General features: G+C 35.8%; 1 protein-coding gene and 1 non-coding gene across 3 annotated transcripts in view; one reads left to right on the top strand and one right to left on the bottom strand.

Moving 5' to 3' along the window:
* The window catches only part of STAG1 (stromal antigen 1), a 410,827-nt gene that overhangs the window by 224,615 nt on the left and 165,369 nt on the right, over positions 1 to 20,843 (bottom strand). For both annotated transcript variants that reach the window (XM_043595334.1, XM_043595335.1), the window contains one exon: positions 3,164 to 3,260. In XM_043595334.1, coding sequence (XP_043451269.1) covers positions 3,164 to 3,260 — 97 coding nt within the window. The remainder of the gene's footprint in view (positions 1 to 3,163; positions 3,261 to 20,843) is intronic.
* On the top strand, positions 7,997 to 8,103 carry LOC122492454. Its single transcript, XR_006299641.1, has one exon. It is a non-coding gene; the product is annotated as a U6 spliceosomal RNA (small nuclear RNA).

Raw genomic sequence — 20,843 nt, 5'->3', positions numbered from 1 at the left:
GTACTCAAACAGAATTTGTTCATAAATCTTTATAGGAGTAGTATTCATAATAGCCAAATGGTAGAAATAACCCAAATGTCCACTAACAGATAAATTAAAAAACTGTGATCTACACTACCAAGTTATTCAGCCATAAAAAGGAATGAATTATAGATACATGCGACTACCTCGATAAACCTCGAAGGCATTATGGCTAAGTGAAAGAAATCAGACACAAAAGGTCATATATTGGACAACTACTTTAATATAAAATGACCCAAACAGTCAAATCTACAGGAACAGAAAGCAGATTAGTATTTGCCAAGCATTAAAGGAGGGAGGACAGACGAATGGGGAATGATTACTTAATGAATATGAAGTATCCTCCTGCAATACTAGAGAGTGATGAAAAAGTTGTAATACTAGAGAGAAGTGATGAAAAAGTTGCAATACTAGAGAGAAGTAGTTCAACATTGTAAACATGCTAAAAGCTACTGAACTGTACAATTTAAAATGGTTAATTGTGGTGCCCCCAGGTGTCTCAGTTGGTTAAGCGTCTGACTCTTGGTTTTGGCTCAGGTCATGATCCCACAGTTGAGGAGTTCTACCCCTGCATCAGGCTCTGTGCTGATTGCAGAGCCTGCTTGGGATTCTCTCTCTCTCTCCTTCTTTCTCTGCCTCTCTCTCTCAAAATAAGTAAATAAGCTTAAAAATTTTTTTTTCATTAAATGGTTAATTATAAGAATAAAAATAAAACTAGATAGATCAACAAAATGGTTGATTGTATATTAAGTGAATTTCAACTTAATTAAAAAAATCACACTGGTACATCATTTTTCAATCATTTATAAGACCAACTCCAAAATTTGATAAGAACCCTTTGTTGAAAAAACTGAAAAGAAACAAACATTCTCATGTATTACTAATGGGAATAAAAATGGGTACAATCCTAGAGCAGGGGTTTGGCAATATTGAACAAAATTTACAAATATATTTTTCCACAGACATCCTTCCACAAAGAGCAAATAAGGTATACACAACATAACTCATTACAGTACTGTTTGTAATAGAAGAAGACTACAAATAATGAAAGGGCCTGTTAATAGAAGACCAGTTAAACTAAATTATCATACATAAAAGGAGTGCTATGATCCTGGATTGAAAAAGCTCCCAATATACCACTATCCTTTGTGTAAGAGTAGTGGGGAAGGAAAGAATATATATTCCTACTTACATGTATGGAAATTTGATAAATAATGCAGACAGACAGGCAGACAGATGATATACAACAAAATAGTTAAAAGCAGTTAACTCTGGAGTAGATGGGAAGGCAGGAAATGGTAAAGACTTTTTGCTTCATATCTTTTAAAGCTTTTTGGTTTTTTTGATTCCTGGGAATTACAAAAGGAAAAAATTCAGAGACTACCAACTGTTTTAAAACCAAAACCGAAACCAGCGTGCCTGGGTGGCTCAGTCAGTTAATCAACCACTTCTTCATTTCAGCTCAGGTCATGATCTTGCATGGTGGGACTCAGCCCCACATCTGGCTCTGTGCTGAGCATGGAGCCTGCTTGGGATTCTCTCTCTTCCTCTCTCTCTGCCCCTCCCCCACCCATGCTCTCTTGATCTCTCAAAATAAATAAATTTTTAAATCAAAACACAATCCAACAGAACACTTACAGAGATTAGATAGTTCACTTAAAGTATGTCACTCGTGCTTTGACTTACCAATTTTAAGACTGCAAAATTAACAGTCTTTTCCCTCCCAACAGCATAATCTCCTGCCACTCTTCATCAACTTCAGTGCTCTAAGATTCAGGTTCAAACTCTATGTCCAAGAGAGTACCCTGCTTTCTTGTCTTGAGGCATTTATACCCAATCTGTTAACTTTGGCCTTTCTTGGCCCTCTTAACTTTCTTTTACACAGTCTCAGTCTCACCGCAGAGATTTTCCTCTAAGATGCACTTTTCTTACAAATACTCCCACATTCACACATACATAGAGATACAAAGCCTAGGCTAGATCAGAAGCCTTCCTTGGTATTCCCACAGTATCCTGTCCTTAGGGACACAGACTCCAGATTGAGACAAGCCTGACTCCGAAACTTGAGTTTGGCACTTAAACTAACTGTATGATGTCCAAAAATTTCTATAAAATCATATCTGCCTGATAGAACTGTTAACCAATATGTTAAATGAGTTAATGTATGTAAAGCACAGAGCATGACACATTAAATTGTCATTAAATAGTAACCAGTGTTATTACTCTTTAGGTGGCACTGAGCACTTTATACTAACTACTGGAATAATTTCCCTCTTTGCTCCTTATAATAAAGCCTCCTTTGAAAACTACACATACTCTAATACTGACTGGGGAAGAGACTATCTTCATAACATTAGGTATATTCTGGAACAGTGCTTAGTACAAGATAGAGGTGTTCTGTAAATATTTGATAAACAACTTGTGTCAATACTGTGAGTGACAAACAAAAATAAGAAAGTCTTCAAGAAATCAACTGAATCAGTGATCTCAATAAAAGATCACTGTACTTTCTGGACTGGAAAGCAAAGAATGCTGATTCCCAATCCCCCCTCTCATGTAACACAGCATAATCTGTTAGGATTTATCTATTCTTGAGAAGAAAAATATCAGTTATCTATTAATACGATAAAAATAAAATTATATTTTATTTTAAAAAACTATCTATAGATATCAAACAGATGATAAACTTAAGAAACCAGATTCTGGTGCTTATGTTACCTTAAGCAAATTATTTAAGGTCCACATATTTAATCTATGCAATGAGGACCAATATACATACTGACAAGAAAAAAAATAATGAATACTAGGAACTACCAAAATTCCTAATATGAAGCACAAACAGAAATACTATCAATCAGTAAATATTAATTATAAAAATTTATGATATAAAAAGTCAATTCAAATTCTTCAAATGAATTTTAGATTTCCTTGAAAATGTCATAAAATTTTATAGATCTGTTCTTTCGTAGCAAAACTGAACCAAAAAAAATGAAACAGCTTTAAATAACCATAATTTTCTTTATGAGAAAAAGATCAGCACATTGTACTAGGATGGATTATATATAATGAATGAAAGGTGAAATAATTTGACACTGCTGGACTGACAGACTCAATGTACATTATTTACTCCATCATTATGTACCTCGACATCCTGAACACTGGATAAAAAAGTTGATCAAATCCAGAAGTGCGATGTCCCTGTCTTGTTTATATGATTCAATCCAGTCATCCACCACAGACTGTAGGAAAAAAATACATAAAAATGAAAACTCAAAAAAATTTGTATTACAACCAATAAATTTTTTAAAGTTTGTGATTTTATCTGTGTGTGGTCTATTTAAAATACTTACCCGAAATCATTTCTCTGTAGCCAAATAAAAGTAAAGATTCCTTTATTTTTCAAGAAAATTAAAAGATGAGTTACTAGGTTTCAAAAACTTGTTTAAACTGGAACACAATACAAAACTGACTAGTTCAATAATTATTAAGCAACTATAGATACCAATATTCAAACCACATTGTGAAAATACAAAAGCTAAACTAAATACACTTACACATAGAAACTGTTCATATATCAAAAAACCTATTTCATTAGTAGTGCATAAAAAGAATACACACCTTATATAAAATGCATTTTTGTCAGGAATGAAAAAATGAGTTAATATTAGGAAATCAAATAATTCAATTATAAAGGAGAAAAAATTAAATGAAATTACTAGATCTCAAAATGGTATCTGACAAATAAGTACAGCCAAGCTTAATAAACAACTTCCAGAAAAAGTAAAGTTAGATGAAATATATACAAACAAGATACAAAGACTAAAATATATTTATTGTTGAAATGCTCAAGACATTTCAACTCAGAATGGAAGAAGGCAAGGATGTATCCTTAATTATTTGACACAGGTTTTAAGTTTTTAGTAAAACCAAAAATTAGTTAAATGATAAAGAGAATTCTCCCTTTCCAAAAGTTGAAAAAAATACCTAATAGTCTCTAGTAAAGGGACTCAAAAGATTCATACCAGAAAAAAATTGATTAAGACAGATGACAAAAGATAAATGTGCAAAATAACTTTTAGATATTGCAAACATATAAGAAATATAAATGGATGAGCAATCTGTTCACACCTAATTATAAATTCAAGAAAGGTATGTTGATGAGGAAAATTATAAAAACTAGAGGATATAGAAAATCACCTAAATAAGTTTTATGTATTGAGTTAAAATTAAAAAAACGCTTCGAGTTCTATCAATAAAGTCTTTCCAGACTGTTAGCCAATTTAATGTGATTCCATGCAGCCTACTTGTAGGCTACATTGTTTGAGGTTTGTTTGGGTGGAGGAAGGATATTACAGAAAACGTATGAAAATAATTTTTAAATACTTTTAAAATCAATTTTTACTTTTGTATGTAAGTACAGTTATACACAGTAAGATATAGGAAACTTAAGTTACACCTTGATGAAATTTTACAAATATATACACATCTGTGTAATCATAACCAGTATGAAAATATAAAACCTTTCCAAAACTGAAATGGCTCCCTAATGCTCTCTTCTAATCAGTAACCATTCCAAGCCCAGAGGGTTTAACCACTATTCCTTAACAGTGGACATGTTTTTGAAACTCATATAAATAGTATTATCTTTTATGTCTGACTTCTTTCAATCAAAGTTGTATCAGCTGTTATGTGTACCACTACTTCCTTTTTTTGAATTTCCAGATAGCATCTGATTATTTAACATACCACAATTTATTACCCATTGAACTGGTGGTAAAGGACATGACTGCTCTTTCCATTTTAAAGCTATCATGAATAAAATTGCTGTAAATATGACTGTACACATATTTTGATGGACATCAACCCTTGTTTCTGTTGTATATATACCCAGTAGCCAAACTATTAACACATGGAACACATGTATGTAGATAGTTAATAGACAATGCCAATGTTCTCAAACAGGTGTATTAAATTATACATCCACCAACAATCTATGAGACCTACCAATGTATGAGACTGGGTGTTCCACATCCTCATCAATACTATGTATTATCAGTCCTATTAATTTAACCATTCTGATTGAGCACATACCTTCTTTAACAACCTCTTCTAGTGAAGAGCAACCACATTCCCTTCTTCCATGTGAAAAGAGAGAACTTTTTAAAACTGCTCATGAACACTATGTATCTCTATTTCTTCACATTGATGTCTGGGAGGATTTACTTTAAAAGTAAACAGAAAATTAGAAAGAATACATGGTTGTAGAAGAGGGTTAAAAAAAAAACAAACAAAAAAGAAAGGATATCATAGTATCTGTTGAAAGTTAAGCTCGGCAGAATAATGTGTCAAGGACATGATTGACTAAGAATGGTGGTGAAGACAAAGAATGGATAAAGCAGGTCAAGTGATTTTTAAACTGATGACCCAAGCAAAAATGCTTTCTGAACAAAGTAAGGAAGTATGGCACAAAGCTAAAGAGGAACCATTTCTCCACTTCTACATGGGGCCCAGCATTGTGAAAACACTCTGAAGATGGTGAGTACATTTTCTTCAATTCCCAAAGTGAAAGTGTTAATTTATAATCCCACCAGTTATATGTGAGGAGCCCAGAAACATTCTGAATAAAACTAGTGAACAGGGAATTGCATAAATATCAAAATTTAACACAAAGACACTGAAAACAATATAGACTGAAAATAACACAGAACTAGAAAAGTAATGTAAGAAAATAGAGTGCAGAAATAAATCCAGGTATATTATATATAGAACTTAAGCTGTGACAAAGGGGATACTTAAGTTTTTGAGGGAAAAGGTGGTAAATTTAATAAATGATTCTTGTGTAATTGGTTATTCATCTTAAAGGACAAAAATTATGCCTTTTAAAAGAGTGGGGTGGAGGCAAAAGAATCTAAAGAACTGAACTCCAGAGAGATAAATCCTTCTTGTATTGGCAGACACTGGTGATTGTTAGAGGCACTGCCAAGTATGGGCATAGGTGAGTGGATTATACAGTATTTCGTAATATATAAGGTCTTGGGCTGTGAGACAGGATAAAACAGAAAACTTATATAAGGCACATCAAAATTAAATTACGGGAATCTTCAACAGAGAAAAATTTTTAAGTAGCCATAGGGTAAGGATAAGGGGACCAAAGGATAAGAATATGGTACACATCTCATCAAAAAGAATGAAAACCAGGGGATTAAGGAAAGACATATTTAAAGTGCTGAAAAAAAAAAACTGCCCATCAGTTGGCAAAAAAACCTAGCTTCCTTCCCTATGATCCCACAAAGATCAACAACTGGACAGCAATACACAAACAGTCCCAGGAGACCACTAGAGTCCACACAGAATGTTTTAACAATAAGTTAAAATAATCACAGAAGAGAAGGAAGGCAACTTCATCTTGCCTGCACAATCCCATCCCCCAACCTAACACAGTTCACAATGCTCAGAAGAAATTTCCCAGCCACCTGAGTGGCTCAATCGGTTAAGCGTCCAACTTCAGCTTAGATCATGATCTCATGGCTCATGAGTTCAAGCCTCACATCAGATTCTGTGCTGACAGCTCAGAGCCTGGAGCCTGCTTCAGATTCTTGCCTCACTCTCTCATAGATGTACTGAGCCAGCTAGGAACAATGAATAAAAGCAGAAGCTATTAATAGCAGACAAGCACCAGGAGCCATCATGGTTCACAGAGACCTGCTCTGCAGACAAACTCAGTATATTTCACAAGTGACAAAGCCAAAGGCTAGCACAGCCACTGTGGACTCCCACAGATATTGCCAGCTTCCCACTCTTGGGTAGTTTTGTTAGCTGAAACCAGCTGCATGAGTCCTTTTCTAAAACCTTCCCCTGCCACCACCAGATCTGTAACACAGCCATGCAGGATTTCTATGGCTGCATAAGTATAAGAAGCCAGTCACCTAAGTCCTTCCTCAGCCACACAGGAGCCAAGGGGCTGCACATGCAGCCAACTTGAGCTTCTACAGCTGGATGAGTATAAGACACCAGCCTAGTGCACCCCCCATCTCTGAACACTGTTGCCCATGCTCAGAGCTAGCCCCTCTAGCTGTGCACCACTGTCCTAACACCCATCACTGACCTGCACTGCAGCATGCACGCACAAGGTGGGGGAAACATACAGCCACTGGTGAATATACAGAAAGCCATGAAGCAGCTCATATCAGGTCCTGCCTTCTGTCACTGTCCAGTACCACCTTGCCCACCTGTACCTAGCTCCTCCAGGCTGCATATCTATAATCCCTCACTCAAGCTCCCTTCCATGGTCTCCACTGCAGAGTGCATGCCTGGAGGGAGAGTGTGCAACCACAGGAGGGGCACTGTCAACCAGGGCCTCCACAGTTGCCAGGGAGCCCATAACTGGCTTTAGGCCTTGCTACCTGCACTGATACTCACCACTAAAACTGTGTCTGAGACAGGTCTCCTCCACCATATAGATACCTGAAGCTGCCCACCACAGCTCAGTGTGTGCACACCACTGGCTCTGGCTACCACCACTGCTTGCTTTGGTCCCTAGCTACCAAACCTGGAAGTGTTGCTTAGGACCCCAACAGCTCTCACAGGCACTGCAGATCTTTCACAGTGCTCACCAAAGATCAATCGGTTCAATGCAGAGGAACCTGGTGGCCTGAGCATGAAAGACATCATGCCTTCCTGAACCCAGTGCCACCATACGCCACATTTCTCACCCTACAACACTAGACCCAGGGTCAGTGCATGATTAAGTGTGCCTTCACACAAAGGTGAAAGGTTCCCCATATGGAAATCCCTCTTTCGTCTGGAAGAGGTAACTGCTTCTTCAAATACATAGACATGAAAACATGATTCTTCATGATTATGAAGAATCAGGGAAATATGTCTCCACCAAAGGAATACCGTATACCTCTAGTAACTGGCCCAAAAAAAATGCATATCCAGAAAATGCTGAATAAAGAACTCAAAACAGTTTCTCATGCTCACTGCTGCAGCACATACACTAAAACTGGAAAGATACAGAAAAGATTAGCATGGCCCTTGTGCAAGGATGACATGAAAACTCATAACACGTTCCACATTAAAAAAAAATTCTATAACTAGTCAGAAAGCTACAAGAGAACACAGATAAGCAATTAATAATATCAGAAAAAAATATATAATAACAAAATGAGAAGTTCAACAAAGAAAGAAAACCTAAGAAAGCACAGGACAGAAATTCTAGACCTGAAGAATACAATGACTATAATGAAGAATTCAATAGACAGTTTCAACAGTGAGCTTGAAGAAGCTAAAGGGAAAATCAGTAAGCTACAACACAGATCAAGTAGAATTATCTAAATGCAGGAGCAAAGAGAACAGTGAAAAGAATGAAGGAAGCTTATGGGAATTATGGCATACTGACAAAAGAAATAACATATGCATCACTGGAGTCCCAAAGAGAAATGAGAGAAGGAAAATGTAGAAAGCTGGTTTTAAAAAATAATGGGTCAAATTATTTTTTAAGTTCTCTTTTGATTTCTTTTTGACACATCTGATTGTTCAATAGCATGTTGTTTAATCTCCACATATTTATGAATTTTCCAGTTTTCTTCGTGTAACTAATTTCTAGTAATTCACACTACTGTGGACATAAAATATATAACTTGGTATAATTTTGATTCTTATTAAGACTTGTTTTCTGGACTAACATATGATCTTGGAAAATAGTTCTATGTGACTTGAAAAGAATGTGTATTCTGTTCTTTCAGACATAATGTCCTGCAAATCTGTTAGGACCATTTGGTCTAACCTGTCATTTAAGGTTTCCTTATTGATTTTCTGCATAAATGATTTGTGAATTGATATAAGTGGAGTATTAAAGCCCCCACTAATACTGTATTGCTGAACATTTTTCCCTTTAGGTTTCTTAATATTTTCTTTACATCTTTAGGTGTTTCTATGTTGGGGGCACAAATATTTACAAATGCTATATCTTCTTACTGGATTAACTCCTTCATCATTATGTAACATGACTCAATGTCTCTTATTATAATCTTTATTATAAAATCCATTTTGACAGGGATAGTTATAGCTAATCCACCTTTCTTTTAGTTTCCACTAGCATGGGATACCTTTTTCCATCCCTTTGATTTGTGGCCCTGTGTGTCCTTGTATCTAAGGTAAGTAAGTCTCTTACAGCAACAAGTAGATGGGTCTTTTTTTTTTTTTTTAAATCCATTCAGCCACTCCTTGTCTTTTGATTGGCAAATTTATCATTCACATTTAAAGTAATTACTGACAAGTATGGGTTAATTGCATTTTGTTAGTGGTTTTCTAGCTATCTTTGTAGTTCTTCTCTATTCCTTTCTTCTTCCCTTGAGACACAGGAAAATGGAAAGGTAACACCAAAATGTATGCGATGCAACAAAAGCAGTTCTAAGAGGGAAGTTCTCAGTGATAAATACTTACACCAAGAAACAAGAAAAACCTCAAATAAGCAAACTAACTTTATACCTAAAGGAACTAGAAAAAAAAAAAAAAAAAAGAACAAATAAAGCCCAAAGTTAGAAGAAAGGAAATAACAAAGATTAGAGCTGAAATAAAGACTAAAAAGATAACACAAAAGATCAATGAAACTAAGAGCTGCTTCTCTGAAAAGATAAACAAAATTGACAAACCTTTAGTTACTCATCTAGAAGAAAAGAAAGATGACTCAAAATCAGAAATAAAAGGAGATGTTATAACTGACACCATAGAAATAAAAGGATTGTAAGATATTACTATGAACAATTATATGCTAACAAATTGAACAACCTGGAAGAAATGGATAAATTCTTAGGAAAGAAACCTCCCAGATAGAACCATGATCTAACAGATAATCTGAACAGACCACTTACTAGTAAAGGAGACTGAATAAGTAATCAAAAGCATCCTAAAAAACTGGTCCAGGACCAGTCAGCTTCACTGGTGAATTCTAGCAAACATTCAAAGAAGAATTAATATAAATCATTTCTAATAGAAGAGGAGGGAACTTTTCCAAACTTACTTATAAGGTGAACATTACCCTGATACCAAAACATGACAATAATGCCAAAAGAAAATAAAATTACAGGCCAATATCCCTCAATCCCTCATGAACATAGATGCAAACTAAGAAAATATGAGCAAACTGAATTTAACAATATATCAAAAATATCATACACAATGATTAAGTCGAGTTTATTTCAGGGATGCAAAGATGGTTGAATATTCACAAATTGTCAATGTGGTATACCATATGAACAAAATGAAGAATGGAAATCCTATGATTTTCTCAACAGATGCAGAAAAAGCATTTGAAAAAATTCAACATCCATTTATAATAAAAACTATCAACAAAGCAGGACAAAGGAAATGTACCTCAACATAATAAAAGCCATATATGACAAGCCCACAGCTAATAACATACTAACTGGTAAAAAGATGAAAGCTTTTCCTCTAAGATCATGAACAAGACAAGGATGCCCACTATCATCACTTTTATTCAATACAGTATGGGAGGTCCCAGCCAGACCAATTAGGTAAGAAAAAGAATTAAAAGGCATACAAATCAGTAAGGAAGAAAGAAGTAAAACTTTCACTATTTGCAGATAATATATACAGAAAACCTTAAAGACTGCATCAGAAAATTGTTAAAACTAATAAACTCAGTAAGGTTGTAGTATATAAAATCAATATGCAAAAATCTGTTGGTTTTATACACTAATAATGAACAATCAGAAAAAGAAATTAAGAAAATAATCCCATTTATAATTACATCAAAAATAAAATATGTATAAAAAAATAATGGCTGGGGCGCCTGGGTGGCGCAGTCGGTTAAGCGTCCGACTTCAGCCAGGTCACGATCTCGCGGTCCGTGAGTTCGAGCCCCACGTCAGGCTCTGGGCTGATGGCTCATAGCCTGGAGCCTGTTTCCGATTCTGTGTCTCCCTCTCTCTCTGCCCCTCCCCCGTTCATGCTCTGTCTCTCTCTGTCCCAAAAATAAAATAAACGTTGAAAAAAAAAAAAAAATAATGGCAAAGAACTTCTCAAACATGGTAGAGATCTGGACATCCAAGTTCATGAAGCTAAAAATTCATCTCAAAATTTCAACTGAAAAGTCTTCCCCAAGTCACATAATAATAAAAGTGTCTAAAACTGTAGAGAGAGAAGTTTAAAATAGCAAGAGAAAAAAGTAATTCTCTCATAAAACAAAACCCCAATAAGGCTATCAGCTGATTTCTCAGCAGATATCTTACAGGCCAGGAGAAACTATAATGATATATTCAAAGTGCTAACAAGAAACTGTCAACCAAGAATACTTTACCTAACAAAACTGTCCTTCAAAACTGATGGTGAAATAAAGCCCTTTCCTAAACAAAAGTTGAAAGAATTCATCACCACTAAACCTATATTACAAGAAATGCTGACAAGAGATCTCCGAGCTGAAACAAAAGGACACCAATTAGTAACATGAAAACATGTGGCAATATATAACACACTATAAAGGTAAGGAGATAGTTAGATTCAAACCCAATATTGTAATAGGATAGAGTGTTGACTATTTTAGTATAAAGATTAAAGGACAAAAATATTAAAAATAGCTATAGTTTTAAATTTAATGAATACACATAAAAATGCAAATGTGACATCAAAAACAAACATAAAACAGAGGGATCTTGTAGAGATATCTGCACTCTAATGTACACCGCACCATTTTTCACAGTGGCCAAAATATGTAAACAACCTAAGTGCCCATCAACAGATGAATGAATAAGGAAAATGTGGTATCTAAACAACAATAAACTAAAACAAACAAAAAACAAAAATGGAAAATGTGGTTATCTATACACTGGAATACTTTTCAGCCAAGACAAAGAAGGAAATCCTGTCACTTGTGACAACCCAGATGAACCTTCAAGTCATAATGCTAAGTGAAATAAGTCACAGAGAGAAAAATATACACTGTCTGATACCACTTATTCCATAGGAATCTAAAAAAAAGCCAAACAGAAAAACAGACATAGAGTGGTGGTTACAAAGGACTGGGAAATAGAGAAAATGGGAAGGAATCAGTCAAAGGGTACAAACTTCCAATTAGAAGATTAACAAGTTCGGAGGCAACATAGAGAATGGTGATTATAGCTAGTAATACTGTATTCTATAATCTTAAATGTTCTCACCACAAAAAAATAACTGGAAATAATACAAGGGAATGGGGGTGTTAGCTAAACTATAGTAGTAATCTTTTGTAATATACAAATATATCAAGTCACAATGTACGTCAACTGTATCTCAATAAAGTAAGGAAAAAAGGAAAAAATGCAGAATTTTTTACCTAGCAAAAAATATCTTTCAAATAAAAGCAAAATAAAACCTTCTCAGACTAACAAAACTAAAAACCAAGCAAATGGACTGAACATTCCCTCTAAAAAACAGAGACCACCCAGACTGTATAAAATGACCTAATCACATATATCTACAAGACACACTTTAAATATAGAAACACAGACAGGTTATACTGAAAGAATGAAAAAATATATATCCTGCAAACTTTAACTATAAAAAAGCTGTTACAACCATTTTTATATCAAAGTAGAAACCAAGACAAGGAGCAGAAGTATTAAAAGACAGATTTTATAATAATAAAGTGGTAAATTCATCATGATGATATAACAGCTCTGAAGTTTTATACACCAAATAAAAAGATTCTTAAAAAACATAAAACAAAAACTGAACTTAAAAGAAATATGCAAATTCATAATCATGTTTCATATTTTAAATGTATCTCTCAGTAACTGTTAGAATGAACATAAAAATAGAAAATACATAGAAGATTTGAATAGCACTAATAATATATCTATAAAACACAACACGAACAATTGTAGAATACATATTGTCTTTAAATACATTTTTGAACACTTACCAAAAGACCAAAGAGCAAGTCTCTATGAGTTTTTAAGGACTAAAAAAATACAGAGCACATACTTTGACCATAATGGATTTAAGTAAGACATCAGTCTTACTGATGTCACAGTAAGAACACATCTAAAATATCCTCAAATGTTTGGTAATTAAAAAATGTTTTGAGCTGAATGATAATGAAACACATTATCAAAATTTGTAGAATGCAGCTCAAACAATGCTTAGTGGGAAATATACAGCATCAAATACTTACAAAAGAGAGGTCTAATTCAATGATTTAAGCTTCCACCTTAAGAAACTATTACATTTTCTTATATAAGTTGTCCTCATTTAGGGAGTAGGGAAAGATAAGCAGTATAATTTCAAGATTCTCAGGAAGAATACTTCATTTTCTTTTTTTCTAAATAATCTCTACGTAGACCCAACATGGAGCTGAACTTACAACCCTGAGATCAAGAGTCCTATGCTCCCCATTCCCCATGTCCCTCCTCTGAAAAAAAATTTTTTAAAAAGGAGTCACATGCTCTACCAGCTGAGTCAGCCAGACACCCCACAATGATAATATACCTACAGTCTCTCAAAGAGAAGATCTAGACAGAATATCTGTATTACTAGTTATAGCTACACAATCATTCCAGCACCCAAGCTGACAGATGCTCTGTTATTCTCTATTAAGAGGCTTCCAAGGTTGACCCTGAGAAATCAGTATCTAGCTGATGGAAAACAAAAACACAGAAAAGCATGGCAAATGTTTATAATTCAGGCTTAGAAGTCATACATATCACATTGGGTAATACCTCATTGGCAAGAACTTGTTAACTAGCCACATTGCAAAGGAAGGGGAGTGGAGACACTGAGTCTCCATCTGCCAATACCCTCCTTGAACTTATTCCACTATGAAAAGGGAAAAATAAAACTTTGGTAAGTGGACAGTAACGTCTGCCAAAAGCTGCCCCTCTGGCTACAAATATTCATATGCAGGCTTCTTCCTTCACAGAAAAAATACTTGCATGAATACTGTAGTACTATTTACTGGAGCAAAACAGCTTAGCAATCTATCTACAAAGGAATGTTTCACTAAATTATGATATATACATACAGTAAAATGAAATATAACTATTAATACAAATGAGCTATACCTATGTTAGCACTAATTCCATAAAAGATTGTTTATGACATACTAAGTGAAAAAAGAAATATATATGATTCTACATTTAAAATAACATCACATACACATACATATAAAGTAACATGGAAAAAGGTATGAAAAAATTCAAACTGTGACACTGATAGGCTTGCCCTCACTTCATTCCAAAACATTCAAGTCTGAGACTTTACTATAAAGAAAATCTCTAAGAACTTAGCCACATAGTCTCAAGAAAACCATAAGCAGCATTTGAATCACAGATTACAGTAAAATGAGAAAAATAATTACATTTGCTGTAACAGTTTTCTCATATTCTATTAGAGGAGAGTATAATAAATAATTTTAGGCAGTTAGAAAAATAACATTCTAAAAACTGGGAAAGAACTAAAGAGAAAACAACAAAAACAAATCAGGGTTTCAAAGAGAAAATACAAATATGTGGCACAGAATAAGTCAATGTTGTAGTTAAAAATGAGTTTTAAATTTTCTTCTAAGGTTTTAATAAGCTAAACCTAAAGGAAAGCTCCATCAATTCAATCTGGATCTCTACACAGTACAGTGAGTGCATATTCTTCAAACTCTAGTAGATAAATGTAGTTCTTTCAACAGGCTATTTGATAAGACCTTGGTTAAGCAGACAAGGACACAAAGAATTAGTATTCTATACTCTTGCTTAAGAGTAAATTCATTTGCTTTGGAGAAACAAAAGCAGATGGCACAGATAACGTGCTACATTGTAAACTAAAGGCCCTAACTAGAAATCTTAAATAAATAACTGTATAATAATTACTATTTCAATGATTTTTTTCCATGTAGCTTTTAGCAATACGGAGTACATGCTTTCCATAAATGTAAATGTAAATACTGCACAGGCAGACTACAGTTAATACTCCAGGAGACTAGACTGTTATTTTACCCTCAGGTATAAGCTAAAATGTTCTGGTTTTCAGAGCTCTCCAAGGACTGTTTTTTTCCTGTTGTTGACTCTTTTTTGTTTTGGTTTTTTGTTGTTGTTGTTTTGGTTTTTTAAGTTAACACTTCAAGGGAAAAACGGATTGATCCTCCACATGTAACGCTATTTATTTCATTCCCACTCCTTTCCTCCCATATTAACTAACTGCAGTTTCTGGCCAATGTGATCCCATCACTGTCTTTCTATTATTGCATAAATTAAGAAAAATTTGATTTTAAGCTCAGGTAAATGCTGTGATCCTTGAAGTGGCAGGACAGATTTTATTCCATAGTTAGGAAGGGAATCATAGGTTACAACAGCATTTCAATACCATTTTTCAGACAAATAAACATAATGTCCCATACAGAGCAAATTTCATACTTCCACTTGATACTACTTTTGTCTTTTGTTTTATATTATCTGATTTGAAACAGAAAGACATTATCAACAAGTATACTTTTCACTTTAATTTGGTAACCTACCTAGGTTTAAGCCTGAGTACTGTAATAGTGTATCTAAATAAAATGGTACAGGAATGGTACATAAAAATTAAAATAACACATTAAGTATCATTGCTCTTAATGTCAAGATTTTATAATATCTCTCCAGTTCATAACATGTCTTTACATTTGTGATATTTATCTTGCAGAAGCTCTCATCTGAGAAATTTTGGCAAATAAGGGCCTGAATATAAGTTGATGCACTCTCCCTATCACACTTCCATTCAGGACAGAACTGCTAGGGCAAGCAAGGTAGCAAAGCCTTCAGGGTGCAAGCAAGTCTATGGATTCTTTTAGGGGTTGTCAGAGAAAAGTAACAGCACAAAATTAAGTTACTTTTTGAGCTAAACATGAGATCAGTAGATACCGGCCCAAAGGGTTTCAGGAAAAAAAAAACCTAGAAAGATTGCAACTTCTTGTTCCTTCAAAAATTGGAGGCTTTAGAGATTACTTAATCTTCCTTGGGACAGTAGAAACCCTGTGGTATATGGTCCTAGGAGGGCCTGCTATAAACTCTTGGCCTCAGGGGCACCTAGATGACTCAGTCCACTGAGTCCACTGAAACCACTCTTGGCTTCGGCTCAGGTCATGATCTCACAGTTTGTGGGATCAAGGCCTGTGTCAGGCTCTGCACTGTCAGCGCAGAGCCTGTTTGGGATTCTCTCCTCTCTCTCTGCCCCTCTCCCTGCTCACTCTCTGTCTTTAAATAAATAAATAAACATTAAAAAAAATAAATTATTGGCCTCAGAAGAACCGCAAGGGATCACTATAATAAGATGAGTTACCTTCTAGTCTTAAGGCTGGGAAAGTACTATCCAATTAGCAGAACTGTTGTTTAATGTGATACTCATAGGAATGAAGACTATGACAGTATTTATATGTGAATTTGTGCCAAAGGAGGGATCCTAATAATTTGACGTAACCACCCAAACTGAAAAAGCCTTAAGAAGTCAAAGCAAAGGGCACCTGGGTGGATCAGTCAGTTGACTGCCAGACTCTTGATAGCAGCTGAGGTTATGGGGTTGAGCCCCCTGTGGGACTGGCTTCATGCTGAGCTTGGAGCCTGCTTGGGATTCTCTCTGTGAAATATTCTCTCTACTGGTGCTCTCTGTGTCTCTGTCTCTCTCTCTCCCAAACTAAATATTTAAAAAAAAATAGAAGTCAAAGCAAAATAATATGCCTAAAAGACTTACCAAACATGAAGGAGAAAAAAACATTATACTAGGTATATTTGAAACAGATGGAAACGTTAAAGAGCAGAAAGAACGTTCTAAAAGTTTAAAAAAAAAATCAAATTTAAATACTCATTAGCTGAATGAAAGAACTGGAGGAACCTGGCTGGCTCAAATCAGTAGAGCATGTGACTCTTAGTCTCAGGGTTGTGAGTTTCAAGCCCCACATTGGGCATGGAGCCTACTTAAAAAAGAAAAAAAAAAGAAGAAAAGGAAAAATGAATTTAATGAAAAATGAATTTAGTGTCCTAGAAGTTCAGTGGGGGGAAAAGTCTCAACATAAAAGAAAAATATACAAAAGGAATTCGCAAGGAAAGGAGTAAAATACTTGGCAAACGTATATAGGAGATCTAACATATATAAGTGTTTAAGAAGGAAAGACAAGGAAGAAACACAATTAAGCTGATCATTTTAAGAGGAAAATCTACCTTATCAATAAAAGATTTAAATCTGAACATTAACATGGCTTATCTAGTTTCTGTCAGAATTAATGGGAAAATGACACGTATAAGCATAGGTAAATTTATGAATTCCAAGGAAAAAGATAAAATCTTACAAATATCAGCACCAATAATTAAACACAACATATACAAATTCTACCTCCACATAGAGCATCCATCTACATTCAATGCCTCTCTTTTAAGATATGCAAATAGGGGCGCCTGGGTGGCTCAGTCGGTTGGGCTTCCGACTTCGGCTCAGGTCATGATCTTGCGGTTTGTGGGTTCAGGCCCCACGTCGGGCTCTGTGCTGACAGCTCAGAGCCTGGAGCCTGTTTCGGATTCTGTGTTTCCCTCTCTCTCTGACCCTCCCCCATTCATGTTCTGTCTCTGTCTCAAAAATAAATAAACGTTAAAAAATAAAAAAGATATGCAAATAGCTGCTACCACCAGACACTTGAGGAAAACCAATTTATTGTGCCTCAGCACCAAAATTACCCCAGCAGTATCTGCTCTGTAATAATGGACTAGACTTTACAAGCACTTCTGCTTCACAGTAAGCACTATGTTAAGCTTTAGTAGCACAGAGCTCTGGAAGGACAGTCCAGGAGGAAGGGGGACTTCTTTTCCTGGTTTCAAAATGTTAAGAGTTTTGTGTTTTTATTCTTTCTGCAAAGTCCAACGGTGGTGGTCTGTCTCTTCTTCATGCTAAGAGTGTGCAGTTCTTTGGAATTTTTGTGCCCCAGATTAGGATTGGGTGATTATCCTCTTGATGCAGCCCTCCTAACACTGACAATGGCCTGCTCAAAGTTTCATCTGACAGCAGTACCTCAACTTCCATTGTAGTACTGTCCACCACAACCAACACAACTGTATCTCAGAATGTTGTTTCCTGCTGCCTAGCAAATGTAAACCAGCGCTGACTAAGGCATAAGGCAAACCAGTGAACTCTGTCAGTCAATAGGCTGCAAACCCACCTTCTCCAACAAGGTCCAAACCCAAGCCTGAGGAAGGGGACCCCCACAAATCCAAGTTTTTCTCTCCTTGAGAAATTTCTTTAAGCCCTAGGGTCTCATTCAGAGTTATCCTTACATCTTTAGGGGTGCCTGGGTGGCTCAGCTGGTTGAGCGTCCAACTTCAGCTCAGGTCATGATCTCGCGGTTTGTGGGTTCCAGCCCCGCGTCGGGCTCTGTGCTGACAGCTCAAAGCCTGGGGCCTGCTTTGAATTCTGTGTCTCCCCCTCTCTCTCTGCCCCTGCCCTGCTCACACTCTGTGAATCTCTCTCTCTCAAAAATAAAACATTTTTAAAAAATTAGAGTTATCCTTACATCTTTATACTTATTCCTTTATCATAGTTTACTAATTATATATAATTATACCAATTCAAGAAACTGTGTGGTTTCTGACTCCTGATTCAATCCAGAAAGGTTAAGAACCAGGAGTGGTTCTAGAATATAAGCCAGTAAAGATTAGATTTGGGGACTGGTTTGGTCATGTGTTTAGGATTAAGCATAGGGCTGAGCTCTTTGCCAAGGAAATGGGATGATCATAATCTATGGCATGCAGTAGTTTCAGAAAACCAATCAAGCTATCACCTATGGTACACTGTGATGAAGCACCAACTCAAGCACATTCTTTGAAAGCTTAAGTGGCCACTATATTTGCCATTATGGCAGTAATGATGACTATGGACAGGAGTACAAGTTGTTAAAGTTAAAACTGTTTCACAATTGTTAAACAACTTTACAAGTTAAAACTGTTTCATTACATTACTCTTTATATTTAATTCTTTACTACATCTAGACTTTGGTGTATGGTATGATGTAACAAATCTATCCTTCTGTGTATACCTGAGAACTTAGAAAATGACAGGTTCAAGTCCACTAACTCTCACGCTTAAGTGACAATGAGAGAGCCAGAGAGCTTCTAAGATTCCCCTGAAAGAATTATCTTCTTTCTTGTAGGTATGGGACTGATAATGCTGAAAATCAAGGCAAAAATTTATTTGTGTAGGTTGCTGAGTTACAACAACAGTTAAATTTCAGTCTCATCAAGTTTCTCATTTGAAAATTAGGACCTGGATCAGGAATAAATGAGATTCTGAAACTGAGAACAGAGATATCTGGTTTTCCTAGATGAAACTTAACAATTTTGAATCTGTCCTCATTCCCAATTCCCCTAAACTGCACTTATAATTGGAAGCCTCCAATACCAGTAAAAGTAGTTTGCTTTCCCAGTGTCTGAGAACACTAGCTTTCCTTAGCTTGAAAAATCTGATTATTTCACATAAGCAGATGCCTTGAAGGGGGATGCTCATTCTTTAAGACCCACAACCAGCCCCATTACCACTATATACATAACTAGGGTCAAATCTCAGTATGCTCCAGGAATACATGTACACACAATGACATAGCAGGAAACAGCTTACATACTCAACAGAAACTCAAGGGCCACATGTGGGAGTGGATTCTAGAAGCATTTGACCAAGGAGGATGGAATATAATGCTACATCAGGCCAAACTAATGGATATGGGTGCACTTACTGGAGACTCCAAATTTAATGTGTTAGTTCACGTAGCTAGAAATGACTGGTTGGTGAGCTAAAAGTAGCCTTTAAAGGTTGAGGGACAGAGCTTCCCTGGCACTGATATGGAAGGAGTAAACAATCCAATGATTTAGGGATTTAGGAATATGGGACTGGAATTATGTAAGGATTTCATACCCCTACTCTTCCTCAACTGTGCTCCACAAGAGAGCCCAGATGGCAGTGAGAACCACATTAGTAAAAGGTGGATCTATACCCTTTTAAAGGTCTGTGGTTAGTCTCCTATGTAAGCCAGGTATAAGTATAGGGGATGCAGCCATTAAGAAAACCTCTCAGGTTTCAGTGTAGATGATGGGATCCAAGGTAACACAGCCCAAGTGGCCACACTTAATCATTAAAGATAAGGTAGGAATGCAATGCTGTTAAGAGCAGCAGGAACATAGTGGTAATCAGAATGTCCTGATCTACAGAGATCTTTGGCAACAGATAATGACTGGAGTACACCTAGGAACAAAACTATGAACAAAACAGGCCAAAGGCCTCCATAATACTATTTGACACATACAACAGAAAAAATTCTAGATCCAGTAGCCAGAAGTCCAATTTGTATTAACCAACACAGTGGAGAATTATAACTTTCTCACCACTTGTCAATTATGGGTTAGCTCACAGATCCAGAATGCACTAAATGAGATGGAGACCAGGTCCCTTGAAGAAAAATCTTGCATAACTATTACACGCACACACCACACATCCTCCAATCCTTCCCCAGAGACTTGCAGCCATTAATTAAAGGTACTAAGCATTGTTAAAAGGAAACATCTACACATTTCATGTATAAATAAAGTCTCTCAAATGACCTTAAATTCCTGGGGATTCAAAATGCAACCGTGGTCTACTAGTTAAATTAGGGGCTTATGGTGGTCAGGTGATACATGGGGATGTAAATCAAGTCTGGGTGATAGCATAAATTGTCCAATGACCCATCCTATGGTTATTTCCTTGGTTTCTAAATATTTACTTGGAACAGACATACTTGGCAATTGGAAGAACCCCAACATGGACTTTACCCATTAGGTAAGGGG

This window comes from Prionailurus bengalensis, chromosome C2, assembly GCF_016509475.1.
Source record: "Prionailurus bengalensis isolate Pbe53 chromosome C2, Fcat_Pben_1.1_paternal_pri, whole genome shotgun sequence".
NCBI classification, from domain to species: Eukaryota; Metazoa; Chordata; class Mammalia; order Carnivora; family Felidae; genus Prionailurus; species Prionailurus bengalensis.
Note: the sequence above shows the minus strand (reverse complement) of the source record. Positions and strands in the feature narration are given on the sequence as shown.